The 14,167-nt window shown below is 36.1% G+C and overlaps 3 protein-coding genes across 4 annotated transcripts; 1 reads left to right on the top strand and 2 right to left on the bottom strand.

Annotated features, from left to right (window-relative positions):
- Positions 1-1,514: 1,514 nt before the first annotated feature.
- LOC108833457 (histone-lysine N-methyltransferase, H3 lysine-9 specific SUVH7-like) lies at positions 1,515-3,876 on the top strand. Its single transcript, XM_018606873.2, is given in 3 exon segments — positions 1,515-2,319; positions 2,448-2,630; positions 2,633-3,876. Coding segments are annotated over 3 exon segments (2,232 nt in total).
- Positions 3,877-5,574: 1,698 nt separating this feature from the next.
- On the bottom strand, positions 5,575-8,537 carry LOC108816993 (protein SIEVE ELEMENT OCCLUSION C). The gene is made up of 7 exons (XM_018589571.2): positions 8,224-8,537; positions 8,045-8,143; positions 7,514-7,954; positions 7,254-7,362; positions 7,039-7,160; positions 6,306-6,806; positions 5,575-6,229 (listed from the first exon to the last, which is right to left on the bottom strand). The coding sequence occupies exons 1-7, from the start codon at positions 8,440-8,442 to the stop codon at positions 5,687-5,689; spliced, it is 2,034 nt and encodes a 677-aa protein (XP_018445073.2). The 5' UTR covers positions 8,443-8,537; the 3' UTR covers positions 5,575-5,686.
- A 475-nt stretch (positions 8,538-9,012) lies between these two features.
- Positions 9,013-12,141, bottom strand: LOC108816995 (E3 ubiquitin-protein ligase RGLG5). 2 transcript variants are annotated; one of them, XM_056990723.1, is made up of 10 exons: positions 12,083-12,141; positions 11,347-11,643; positions 11,197-11,281; positions 10,972-11,112; positions 10,786-10,899; positions 10,577-10,674; positions 10,160-10,239; positions 9,836-10,069; positions 9,498-9,744; positions 9,013-9,410 (listed from the first exon to the last, which is right to left on the bottom strand). In XM_056990723.1, the coding sequence occupies exons 2-10, from the start codon at positions 11,599-11,601 to the stop codon at positions 9,330-9,332; spliced, it is 1,335 nt and encodes a 444-aa protein (XP_056846703.1). In that variant the 5' UTR covers positions 11,602-11,643; positions 12,083-12,141; the 3' UTR covers positions 9,013-9,329. The 2 variants fall into 2 exon arrangements, with proteins under 2 accessions (XP_056846703.1, XP_018445075.2); XM_018589573.2 differs by lacking the exon at positions 12,083-12,141 and having other exon boundaries at positions 11,347-11,776.
- Between the last annotated feature and the right edge of the window lie 2,026 nt (positions 12,142-14,167).

Genomic DNA, 14,167 nt, shown 5'->3' with positions numbered 1-14,167 from the left:
ACGCAATTTCCCGCCAAAACCGGAAAAAACAATTTTCCGCCAAAACCGAGAAAAACACAATTTCCCGCCAAAACCGGAAAACGCAATTTCCCGCCGCCAAAACCGAAAAACGTAATTTTCTTTCGAAAGCGGAAAACACACAATTTTCCAAAAAAGCAGAAAAATATTATTTTTTAATTCGATCAAATTGGTCTTAACTTAAAAATGATTCATTATAAAGATGTTGGGTTGATGGGTCAACCATTAATCCATCTGACCCATTCAATTTAATGGGTCATAGGTCAACCCAACCCATTTAATAAATGGATTGGATTGATCCATGACCCTTTAACAGTCAACCCATTTGGGTTATGGGTTGGGTTGACCCATTTGACCCATTTTGACACCCCTATACTTGCATAGGTTGTATTACGTATAATGCTAATTAGTACAAACCCATAAACGTATGTATGTTAAGATAAACCCAAGAACTGCAACAAATTGAAAGTTAATGATGCATTTGACACCCCCCAAACCGGGTTCGAGCCTTCTTTACACTTTTTTTACCAAAAAAAAATTAAAAGTAAATGAATAATAACAATTTTTTTTCATAAATGTTAATAAAACACAATTCAAATATTCAAAGAGTATATGATTTAATCTTTTTTGGGAGTGTTTATCCAAACCAGTCAAATCTTGACTAAACTATATATAGATATGTTGAAATTTATTTTTTAAATTGGAAATAAAATATTTTTATGTTTAGGTCAACTATATTTTTGAGTCAAAACTGGTAAAAGTATGAATGACAACTATTAGATACAATTAATACAATGAAATAAATCTAAGAGATTTTATTGCTAAAATTTGTAAGGTGGAGATAAATCAAACATGATCTAAAGGCCCTTATTCGTTTTTTAGACATCACACATCATGCTGAAATCCTTATAAATAGAGACATTCTCTTTATATTCTTCTTCACTTCCAAATATCAAAGGATCATTGTATTCGGCTACTTCAACCATTTCTGTCAGTAATTTATGTTCTGTTTCTTGTTCTACTTTCCTCTTTTTTTCTTGTTTTCTTTTGAAGCACATATAGTTCTCAGTTCTTGCAATTCAAAGGCACGTGTTAATTTATTGTTATGTTATTCTTACTTAATATTTACTTGGCGTTGAGCTTCTTTCATAAGCATGTTTATGTTTATTAGATCGAGGCTTAATAATTTTTCTATTCTTTCTATGTTTTTGTTGATACAGAGTGTAATTGATATTATATACTTAATTATATACACATATTTTGTAGATAATTAAATGTAATTTTCTTCATTTTTTATTTTCCGCCTTTTCAAAACATCTATTCTTGAGCACTTATTTTGTTTTTTTTCTTTAAAAAAAAAGAATTATTACATATGATATTTTTGAATATATAAAAAAAATCGTTTAATTCTTGGTATGTTTTATATTAGATTGATGTTACTAATCTCTATTATTCTTTTTAATCCACAGCGACAAGATTTTCTTTTAGCATTCGACATGAGTCCAATTGAGGATAAATGGCTTGGAAGTTGGAGTATTGAATCTGACGATGATAACAATCATATTGAAAACATATCATCATCACCAACTTCTCTAATGTTTTCACCGTTTCAATTCCTTGATGATGAAACCTACTACACAACACCACATCTTCCTTCAGCAGTCTCATCCTTTCAAACCATTATCGATGAAGCCTTCATCGATGAAACCTACAACACAACAACATTTTATCCCCTGACGGTCTCACCGCTTCAAACCCCTGATGATAAAACCAACAACATAACATCTCCCTCTACTCTAGAGGTCGGACCTCTTCAAACTGTTGATGATGAAAACCATAACACAAAAACACCTCCTCCTACTCTAGAAGTCCCACCCCTTCCAACCATTGATGGTGAAACCCACAAAACAGAGCCACCTCTTCCTACTCTGGAGATCACCTTGCTTCCAACTGTTGATAATAATATTAACAACACACCACCTCCTCCTCTAATGGACTCATCGCTTCAAGCCATTGTACCATATGAAACCAACAAAGACTCCACTAGTGCTGCTGATGGTCCTGGTTCTGGTGCGATCAAAATCAAACGTGGTCGGCCAAGAGGTTCCAAGAACTTAAAGATGGCCATAAAAAAGCCGAAACCTTATGATCCCAACAGCAGAGTGGTTACGTCTTGCCCAAGTTTCGACTCGGGGATAAGTGAAGCAGAGGGAGAAACAGGAAACAAAGAGGTCGCCGAATCAGTCTTGATGCAGTTTGATGCAGTTAGGCGTCGACTATGTCAGCTAAAGTGCGTTAAAGGTATATTTACAACCAAGGGTGGTCCTGTATCCCCAATTTCTTTTTTTTTTTAAATAGAAAAATTTCTCATAATTGTAATTCTTTTTAAAATAGTTTTGCTAAATTGTTTATGACCCCCATAATTTCAGGACCATCCCTGCTTACAACCGCCCTCACTAACTGTAAGAATTTGGGTGTTAGGACTAATACAAAGAAAAGAATCGGCTCGATCCCTGGAATAAAGATAGGTGATATATTTTACTTTTGGGGAGAAATGAGCTTAGTTGGGCTACACATGCAGATGGTTGCCGGTATTGACTATCTAACTATCAAAAAGGTGCAACAGAAGGTCCTTTAGCTACAAGTGTGGTAACATCAGGACACTACGATGACGAAACAGAAGACCTTCAAACTTTAATCTATACTGGACATGGTGGTCAAGCTACTGATCAGAAACTTGGAAGAGGAAACCTTGCGTTGCAAGAAAGTAAACTGAAAGGAAATGAAGTTAGAGTGATAAGAGGTGAAGAAGATCCCAACAACAAGAATAAGAAGATATACATTTATGATGGGCTTTACATTGTGTCAGATTCCTGGACAGCTAAAGGAAAATCCGGTTTCGAAGAGTTCAAGTTCAAATTGCTGAGAAAACCAGACCAACCTGCTGGTTATGCAAATTGGAGTAAGTGTACGGATAATTCAAGAAAAGATTTGATACTTAAAGATCTTTCATATGGAGCCGAGATTTTGCCAGTCCCACTGGTGAATGAAATTGATGAGAATGACAAGGAGATGCCTCAAGATTTCAGCTACGTCAACTCTTCGACTTGGTCAGGTATGACGATTGTTCAGAACTATCAATCTACCGCATGCACCAATTGTCAAGCTCGGTTATGCGAAGATCCAAAGTGCATTTGTGTCCAAAGGAACGGTGGCGACTTGCCATACCATAACCGTATTCTAGTATGTCGTAAGCCAATGGTTTATGAATGTGGCGATACGTGTCCTTGTCCTCCTGACTGCCACAACAGAGTAACTCAAACTGGTTTGAAAATTCGCGTTGAAGTGTTTAAGACGGAGAAGTGCGGTTGGGGATTACGTACGTTAGAGCCGATTCGAGCAGGAACTTTCATTTGTCAGTTGGTTGGTATGGTTAAGAGACTACATGACGTAGACGACGAATATGTGTTTGATTCTTCTCGCGTTTACAACCAGTTCAAGTGGAACTACGAGCCAGAGCTCGTGGGTGAAGATTGTTGGGACCAAGTCTCTGAAGCTTATGAACTTCGGTGGCAAATGTTGGTCAGCTCGAAAGAGTATGGAAATGTCAGCCGGTTCATGAACCATAGCTGCTCGCCGAATGTTATGTGGCAGCCTATTGAATTTGAAGATTCTCGTCAGCCGTGTGTTCGCATTGCGTTTTTTGCGATGAAGCATATACCTCCACTGACAGAGCTGAGATATGATTATGGAATGTCTTGTAAAACTGAAGAGGTTGGAGAAGATGGGAAGGCAATTTTCAAAGGCAAGAGGATTTGTCATTGTGGTTTAGTCAAGTGTCAAGGCTCTTTTGGATGATTTGGTACCTTTTTTTTATGTTTTGTTTCCTTTGTTATTGTTATTTTTTAGCTTTCCTGTTATGGTTATTGTGGGTTTCTAAAATCTTTAAGCAATAATATTTCCATCAATAAAACTGGTTAGAGTTTGTAAACAATGATTCAAACTAACTATTCATATCCAACTTTTTTTTAAAACAATTCATATTCAAATTGTATTAATTTTTTCATTGTTTAACTCCTACTAAATATCATGAAAATTCTCATATATTTTATATATTTTATTATCAGTTAAACGTACATTATGACAAGGTCCATATCAAACCTAATTAAGTATATATATATATATATATATACATATAAATATTTACACTGTTTAGTTAAATATAAAAGAAACAAAATGATCAAAAAATCCAACATATATACCAATAAATTTACTAAAATATATAGAACAAAAAACTAACCTATTGTTCATATATAGAACAAAAAAACTAACAATTCGAATTGTGACTAGATAAACAATAGGTTAGTTTTTTGTTCTATATATTTTAAAAACTAACAAAAAGAGAAGGCAAAAATGAACAAGGGTTCCATCTGTTACAAAAAATAACAACTAAAAGGCCTAATCTAATTGTAACTAGATAAACTGATGATAAAACGAAAAGGATAATATATAATAAAAATTCTAACTAGATAAACTTTGTTAGTAATTAGATAAACAATAGGTTAGTAATTTATATAGAACAAAAATTATTAAGCCTCAATCTAATAAATATAGAACATAAAATATAGTAACAATCTTAGTCTCTGTGTGTTCCGTATTTTACAGCCAATTTAACACAATAATCCTTCAACCGCTGCATGGTATATTGATAGGACTGAGGCATTTATTCCAAAACTGGCTGAATCGAAACACGAATCTGAAAAGCGCAGCTTAGAACAAGACTTATCTAATTCGGTTATTCTGTTAATTGTGGTGCTCTGTAACTCGTTTTGGTATGAAAAAAGTGGGGTGTGGAGTTACTTAGAAGGAATAAATATAAGAGTTGCGTGTATTATGCTCACTGTTGCTTTTGGTTCATAGTAGTAACCTGTAGAATCTGATATGATCGAAGAACTGAGAAACATAATTAACATTGATCTCGTTAAACCAATTTTTACGGAGCTTATTTAAACAAATTTGGTGAGACTATATTTTCTAACTTGTATGTATTGTACGACTCAACACAGGTTAGAGAATCCAAGTGAAGGAAAAACAATTTCAAAAGAAATGGTTGTAAATGAGCTAATAAATAAGCTCATTATTTGTGTTAAAAAAATGATCACTCAAATCTCATATCACCTAAAGATGATTACTGTTAAGGGAAAAACTTATTACTCAAATAACCTATTTCTGTTAAGGAAAAAGTGTCATATCATTTACAAAACGAAAACAACCGAAAAAGTCACATATATCACCTAAAGATGATTACTCAAATCTCATATCACTCTTATAGACAGTAGTTATAAATTTTATATCTTTAGTTATGCTTCTTTTTTTTAATGCACAATTTTATATCTGTGCCTATATAACTTCTTAAACTCTTCATATTCAATAACACAACACAGTATAACAAACATTCATCACAATAATCAAACGTTTTGACAGCTTTGTATTAAAATTTCAAATCATATTATTAGATAGCAAAACAGAGATTAGATGATGTTAGAAAAAAAAACAGAGATTAGATTTCTTTATTTGTTGGAAAACGAAGCAACAGATTAGAGATTATCACGGGCCATATTTTCACGGGCCATATTAAAGTGTTATAGCAACGGGCCTGTGAGTTTACTTACTGATAGGCAACAAACCTCTTCATGGGCCTTTTGCATTTCTCGCACGTGACAACTCTCAAACCTTCCTCAAACGGAACCACCACCACCACCGTGTGACTCTCTTCGCACGGCTCCTCCTCCTCCGCGACTCGAATCGCCTCCGTGAAACTCATTCCCGCCGCGGAGTCTCCCCACCGCAAGATCCGCCTCATCCTCTCCGTCAGATTCTCTCCGACGATCTTCTCCGTCGATCCCTTCCCGACGATCGCCCAGCCCTTGCGTGTACCGTAATCGAACTCAAGCAGCTCCGTAACTTCTTCGAACACGCGATCGCGTTTCGACGATTCGGTTCGTCTGAGTTTCGATCTTTTGATGGATTCTAATCGGAGCCAGAAGAGCTCTTGTATTGAGCTCTCTTCCTTGGCTGATGTTCGTGTACTGAGTTCAATCAGCTCAAACTCGAACCCTAGATTTTGAATTCTTCGTGCTAATGACTTGGTTTCATCCACCCAATTCGAATCATCGCTTCCGAGTATGATTATCTCTCTCCCTTGCTTCACCTATGAGTATTGATTGGTTTCACAATTTGATTGAAAGAGTGTTACTTTATGATAGTAGAAGAGAAGTTTGAAGTACCCATGTGTTGAAGTCAGGATGAATGCCATCAAGGATAAGCTTCAAGGACCATCTATCATCTTCTTCCCAAAGCTCGTCTTCTCTGGAAACTGTAAATGGGTATGCTTTAACACCCCAAACCAACACCATGTCCATGGCGTTCATGTTCACAACCTTCCCGTTAGTATCCATCACCACCACCACCATTGTCTCCTCGCCATCTCGGTACGGCCATTCTGTTCTTAGGAAGTTCAGTACCGTGGGGTTCATCAACCATGGCCGCTTTACTGAGATGCATGGTAGGGAATTGGAGGAGAGTTTGAAGGTTTCCTTCTCCTCGTATGTCCATTTTTGGGACGTTTGTAGTGGAATCCATAAGATTTCGTAGTTTTGTTTTGTGTTGGTGTTGGAAGGATGATCGTATAGCTGTTGAAGCAGGAAGTGAAATGGCTCTGTGGGTAAGGGTTCTGGCTTTGATAATAGAAGCAGTATTACCTTTTCTTTCAGGTCAGTTATAGCTATCTGCCATTGGATGATAAAAGAATATTGAATTAGTTAACGTTTAAAAAGGTAGTAGAAGTCTTGATGAAAGGTAAAAGAGGTCTGAATACTGAGATGTGTGTAGATGATGTATATTTTAAGGATTTAAAGTAGAATATTTAAATAAATAAAAGGAGAGAGACAGAAAAGAAAGCAAAAATGGGACAAAAGAGGTAAGTAAGATGCAAAAGAAAAAGGATTGTTCTTTTTGTACCTGGCTAGAGTATTGTTGAAGTAGCAAATCATCTTCTAGAGAGAAAAGTAGTTGGAGTACCTCTTGGTTGTCTTGATGAGTCTCCCTGTTAATGTTTCTAAGCCTTTGATGGATTGTTTCCTCTTCAGACATGAAAATATAGAAAGCAATATCAGAGATGAATAGTATTGCCTTAATATAGTTAAAACTGTACTTTCGGAACATCTGGAGCTTACCTATCTGTGTACTGCATTCTTCAACTTGCTTGCTGAGACGGGTATGCATGCTGCGCAACTGATATCCCAAACTCGAAAGCTCCCCTGCAGCTCTCCTTGATTCCGTTGCCTGAGAGTATTTCAGAGAATTCCTAGCCATGAGAAAACTCAATGTTGATATGCTAATATGACAGGAACAGTTTTTTCATGCTGCTTTTCCTTTCGTAGGGATCTGCACCTGTTGGGGCTGCTTGAAACAAAAGAAGTATAGAAAATGTTACCTGTTGGGGCTGCTTGAAATAATAAGGGATCTGCTGCAGGCATGCAAGTGCACTTTTGACGACCCAGTAAGTAGCCAGACGGATGTTAGACATGGTTTCTCCCACAATGCTGCTGTCTAGCTTCGCTTGTTTAAATGGAAGTCTTTCAAACTCAGTGATGCATTTGGTTACGTCAACAAGAGCTTTAATGAGCAAGCCTAGGGAGTTTAACCATGGTCTGAACTTGGTTCTCTCGATAGGCAACTGGTTGAGTGTTGCAATAGATGCTGCCACGGGATCATTAACGCCTAGATGAATTGGTAGCATTAGTCCTCCGTATGTTGCAGCAAGGGCTCCAAGTACTAACACAGCTTTTGCATCCCATCTGTATTCTTTCAGAAGATCGAACAAAAGCATTGTTCTTGTATGGATCTCATTTTCCCCCATGCATGGACAAAGCATCTGCAACCCTCAAGAGTTTCAAGATCTCCGCTCCCAAGCATTCTTACAGGAAGAACTGATTTTTTAGAAGGAAGAGATGATCTGTGTTACCTGAACAGAGATTCTGGAGATAGCGTATGGTAGTGTCTCCTTTGATTCGAAAACTTCAATGTTGGTCATACAGTTTTCAGTCGGAAGCGGCTTAGAAACCTGAAAATTAAGTGGCGTTTGTAATTGGCAAGCGTCTAGACAAGTAGAACAAGCCCAAGGGGGTGGAAAGGAGAGCTCACATCACTTTCCAGAATAAAGCTCAAGATGGCTTCTACTTCTTGAAGCAGCGTTTTGGAATCAATCCAGCGACCGTCTGGATCATGGGTACGAAGTAGCTGCTCAACTATGATATCTTCATTCAGAGCAGAGATGTTCATCGGGGAGTTCATGGTAATTGGTTGTGTTGAAAAGACTTGAATTTGGAGATGTCTTGTCTCTTTGTTTGCGTGATCAGACATAAATAGAGGTCTCTGTACTTGAAGATTGTTCAACAATCTGACAGGAATCTTATACAACGATGTGCAACCATAGCTTTATCTTTTCCATTATTCATTTATTTATTTTCACTGTGGCAATGCTTTTATTGATGAAGAGCAATCAGTCTAGATTACTAACCATCATTGTAAACCTGAAAAACGTTGATTCTCAGACCCAAGTCGCGTTCATGGGACAGTAAATGAAATGATTGATTCTCAGGACAAGTAGCATTCTTAAAAAGAAAGACTTGCGTTCAGGGGAAAGTATCTCTTTAGCTTCATACACAATGAACAGTGAGTGAAACGTTTTATACGAATAAAAGTATAAAGACAAAATCTAGTACGAGGCAACGATTTTTTTACTCTCTAAGATCAAAGATATGGCACCATAAGTAGCCCTCTTGTACTGTTTGTCGTCGAAAGCTCATTAACAGGACCCATAAGATGTCAATTAGTACAGTGAATCAGGTTCAGTACGGCTACAGTGTTGAAGACTGTAGATTTCAGACAAGTAAGGTATAGATGTTGTCTGAGACATGTGCACATACATCATGGGAACGAACATTCAATAAGACTCTTCAGAGAAGAAAGATAGAATTCATATGTACAAAATCTGTTAACACGAGTCTGTTGCAGCAGAATCAAAGATGCTTTATTTTACTTACATCTCTCCCCTGACGATACAAGAGAGAGTGTGTTTTTATGTGCAATGAGAATGCAAAAACTGAACAAATTTATCTACAAATGCAAGCAAGGACACTGGTCATATCTCCACCACAAACCATTGATGAGAACTAGTTCCAAAACTCACTCGAGCTGTGTTCTGAAAGATGTCTGATCACCTCGAGCTCCCCTGAGAGAGTTTTATCTTAATAAAGCTTGATACGAACCGAGATTGAGCTTCGGCAAATGGGACAAACATGGAGGTCTTCCCCACAATCTGAACAAGTCTGTGTCATGAACAAAAGCAAAAGGAAAGCTTTAATGGTTTTGTTTGAAGTGCAATCCTTAAAAAGTTATATAGACTGAAAATGCACCTGATGACCACAATTGAAAGCCATGTTCTTTGGTATCACTAGACATACAGGACAAAGCTGGCCATCGTTACGAGCATTTGGAAGTGGTGCAGTGGCGGCGGCAACACCATTATCATATGGTTGTGGTGGTGTTCTGGTCTGAAAGCTGGTTGATCGAGAAGTTCTTGGACTGTTGTTGCGCATGGACTGAGTAGCATAAGTTGGTGGTGGAAGCGCAAACCTGTTTGGACAGTTTCCAGTTCTTCTTCTGTAAATTTTGAAACAAAAAGGAAAAGAGATATTTATATCACAGAGCTCACATAAGCTGCTTGCTGAGATATGGAAACTACTCAACTCACCCTAGTAAGCCTAGCTCAAGGGTGGCTTTGTACTGAGATGGGATCTCCATCAACGCAGAAAGCGCAAACTCTGCCTCTTTTCTTGCTGGATCAACGTTCTTTGACATTATCTCCGTGAAATTCACAAACTGGAAATTGTCAAAGGCACGAGCGGGGATGTTGTCATCAAACTGTCTCATAGTGTCCCAAGGGCCATCTCCGACACCAACAAGAACTATCGACAAAGGATACTCACTGCAGACATGAATCCAATCACAGTTTAGAAACAAAGCAGAGATGATCAATCAAGAGAATGAAGAAGAAATGGTATGTATTTTTTTTTACCTTGCTCTAACAATGGCGTCAATGGTCTGCTGCTCTTGTGGACTCACTGCCCCATTCTCTGTATCAACACTTCTTGTCACCTAACACAATGAAAACCGCTCAAACAGTTACAACTATACAAGTGTCTGAGAATGCTTATAACCGCACTCACAAGACGGTTCTAATCAATGTTCAGTGTTCAAGAAATTGTTAAGCAGTAACTAATTATCAAAATTAGATAGACAAAACAAAAGAAATTAGGAAAATTTGTAGATTTATACTAATATTATTATTTAATTTAACATATTTAAACTAATTTAGATCGATTTTAAACCTAGTCGTACAAATGGGATGGATTTTAAGAAATAATTTTTTTTAGCTAAAACTGAATTACCACCACCTATACCGAACCATGGTACTAATACAACGGTTGTGTACCTGTCCATCAGCGATAATGAGAAGAACATGGTACTGGCCTCCACTTTCTTCCACAATAGTCACGGCCCTTTCGATGATAGGTGCAAAAGATGTTGGACCTGTTGCACATAACCACAAGGATAATCATCACAAAAAAGAAACGTAGAGCAAAGAGTAAGAAGAACATGAGCAGAAGAAGAAAAAAGGCAACTCTTAAATCTCATTCTAACCTGCAAGGCGTAGCTGGGGGACAATATCTCTGTAACACATTAGAACTTCTTCAAACCCGTTACAGAAAGTATCATTGGGATTGAAACTAAATACATCCTGATCATGTGTTGTAGCTGCACAGTAAAAAAAACAACCTTAAAAATCTATAATCACAGAAATAAACAGTTCTTTGAAGAGGATATTACCATCTCCGAATCCATAACATGGGATCAAGTTGTCTTCATCGAAAACCGATAGAGTCTTTCCAATGATGGAAATAGCTTGCTGATAAGGGTTTGGAGTAGTTCCAATGTAATGCAGGCTCTTCCTACCGAACGATCTCGCCCCTAATAAAATCAAAATCATCACCAGACGTCAGCATTTGATTGGCTATTATACACATAGAGAGAGATAACAACTTGGTCTTTAACCTGTCCACTCGTTGCTCTTGGTGACATCAATACCAACAATCAGATTCGATGACTCCAAACCAGCATGTGCAAGAGCAGCAGTAACCTGTTAAGAGAAAGATAATCAAACAAAAACTCATACAAAAGAAAGTGATGATCTGTAATTCGAACCTCATCGATGGAGCGGTAGTTATCACCAATCCGTGAATACTTCCTCTCAAGATTCTTCTGAGTTTGCCACCGTGGATTGTTATAGGAAGGTGCAGGGCTTGCAGATGGATGGCTCGGTGTGTGATAGAAGCTGCTTTGGTGGTCTCCACTATGCCCCCAAGAAGAAGCAGAGGAGGAGCTCGCAGACGGGCTACCTGAATACCTCCTACTGCTTCTCCCTCCTCTGTTCGAGTCCTTTGAGCTGCTTCCTCCCATCACAGACAACCAAATCCAGATCAAGATGAATAACACAATCGCCTGCAACACTTCAAGAAGCATATGTCAATGATTCAGACAAACACAGCAGAAAGTAGCCTCCTTTATGAATGATCCAGATAGAGATATATATACACACACACACAAAGAGTATTGACTTGACCAATCTCAGTTTTGTTTTGTTTTTTTTCTAAGAAAGTCTTCTCCTTTCACATTTTATTGAATAGGTAAATTTCGAGTGGATTTACATTTAAAAATAAAGTAATATTGTTGAGAGAGTCGCTTTCAAGGAGGACTATAGCATTGGCCGTGAACTACAAGGAAACTCTGATGAGAGATTTTCCGGCGAGAAATGATAAATTAAAACCAGTTCGGAAAATTACAAGAAACTATTAAATTAGATTTTTGACTGATTCAAAAACATCAAATTGCTTTGGAAATTTCCATTGGGTTTAAACTAATCGAGAGAGGTCGATGTTACCTGCAATGCAATTGAATCCGTCAAAGGATTTTTTTTTTTTTTAATGTGTGTGAAGTTGATAATGATATGCAGTAGATATTATTATAATGGGCCCCTTAGTGGACTAGACTCTTAATTATTCTTTTTAATATATTTGTGCCAATGGTATAGGTATTAGGTACCTACATTTCAGAAAAAAATGTGATATTTTTTTAATAAAGTCTGGTATTCATTCAACTGATGGGGCTGGGCCATAGGCTCATTTTTCAAATGAAAACCCAACCGTATTTGGAGCTAACAGAGAAGGTAAGAACCGAGCCCAATAAAGAGAACCAAAATCCAGATTGTAAAGTAGGATACAAATTGACCGATCTCAGACCCAGCTAATGAGTACGTTCTCTTGTCCTCTACGAGATTGAAGATGAAACAAAGATAGGTCGAGGACTGACGGAATAAGCGAAAACTCAGATTTTTTATAGAGAAAATTGGTTTCTATACCCATAACCACTCCCCTAATTTGGCACTTATTACCCATCTAACTAAACAACACTATTCTTTTCCACAAATGTTCTTATACTCTATTTGATGTGCTACATCTAGCTGTCTCAAGTGGAGTCAGATTTTTCATTTTTGTCTTCTTCTTCCTCTAGTTTCACACTCTCTTTCTTCTTCCATTTTATCTCTAATTTCATTTCTTCTTGAATCTGTAATTGAATCGAAATAAATCAACCAAATTGCACATATTTTTTTTGTGAATTCTTCTTATATATCGTTCTTTTTTTTTTCGTTTCTGGTTACCGTGAACCAAAACCCTACATATATCTGAAATCGAACAAGAACTTGGTAGTTGATTTCGTTTCAAGGAAATGTGATTCAGTAAAAAGCTTACTGTCAGCAGTGAGTTCCTGTCGATCATTTTCTTCAGTTGGGTTGTTTGTTTTTTTCTTTTGTTGTCGGATCTGTTGTTTCGATTATTCGGTATAGGAATCATAATTTGTTTCTCAGGTAATTTTGTTTGTGTATCCACATCTGGTAATTTTGTTTTGATCTTTATCATTGTCTGTGTTCTCAAAATAACATTAATATTAGCACGTTAAAACATATATATATATAAAAGTAAATATATTTGTTATACGATAAATTATTGTTAACATGCTAACTTGTTTTATAACATGGTAAATGTTTTTATTTTGCTCGTTAACTTTAATATTAGCTGGTTAACTATATATTTTATCCATTAAATAATGTATTAAATTGATAAATAATACTAAATTATATAGTTTATTATTAAGTTAATGATCTGCTTAAAGCTCTATAAATAAATATAACTTGATAACAAAATTCGTAGCGTGTAACAAATAGTATTTCAGGTTAACAAAATTTGTACCATATTAAAAATATGTTTAGTCGCTAACAAAAAATGTAAAGTGTTTGATGGTAATTCATCAATAAGTTATCCTGTTGTTAAAATGATGAAAAACTAATCTTAAAACTGGGTTTTATTTTTTTTAATCTGTAACTAGATTTTGACCCGCGCTTTGAAAGCGCGGGATATTTTGTGAGAAAATTTTCATTAACAATGTTACAAATGTTTCTTTAATTTGATTTTAACTTTTTTTATTTAAAACAATTTTGCATTCTTTTGTACAAACATGTTTTCCTTTGCATTTAAATCAGCATTTTTGTATCCGATCGGGACCAGTGGTCCAATCAGTAAACTCAGTAATCCGATGTGTAATCTGGTTTGAGTTTCCAAATAAAATTGATTGTTTAAAAACCTGCTAAAATCCAAGACTAACCGGTAAAAACCGATGAGTGACCGATATGTAATCCAAAATGATTTAAATTGTTATTTTTTAAAATTAATTTTAGTGTTTTCATAAATAATTAGATACTTATTAGTTTTCATTTTATTGTATTTTTTATTTTATGTCTTAACTTCGACTTTGTTACAACAAATTGTTTTAGTTAACTTTTATATATTTTATGTGAAAATAAAGAAAATAATTGATTTTGAATCCTTATTATATTTTTAAACATGGTTTTTAATTTATTTTAATATTTGTATTTATAGTTATATATTAAAGGCTTATTTAAACTATCGAC

The sequence above is a fragment of the Raphanus sativus genome, chromosome 7, assembly GCF_000801105.2.
Source record: "Raphanus sativus cultivar WK10039 chromosome 7, ASM80110v3, whole genome shotgun sequence".
Lineage (NCBI taxonomy): Eukaryota > Viridiplantae > Streptophyta > Magnoliopsida > Brassicales > Brassicaceae > Raphanus > Raphanus sativus.
Note: the sequence above shows the minus strand (reverse complement) of the source record. Positions and strands in the feature narration are given on the sequence as shown.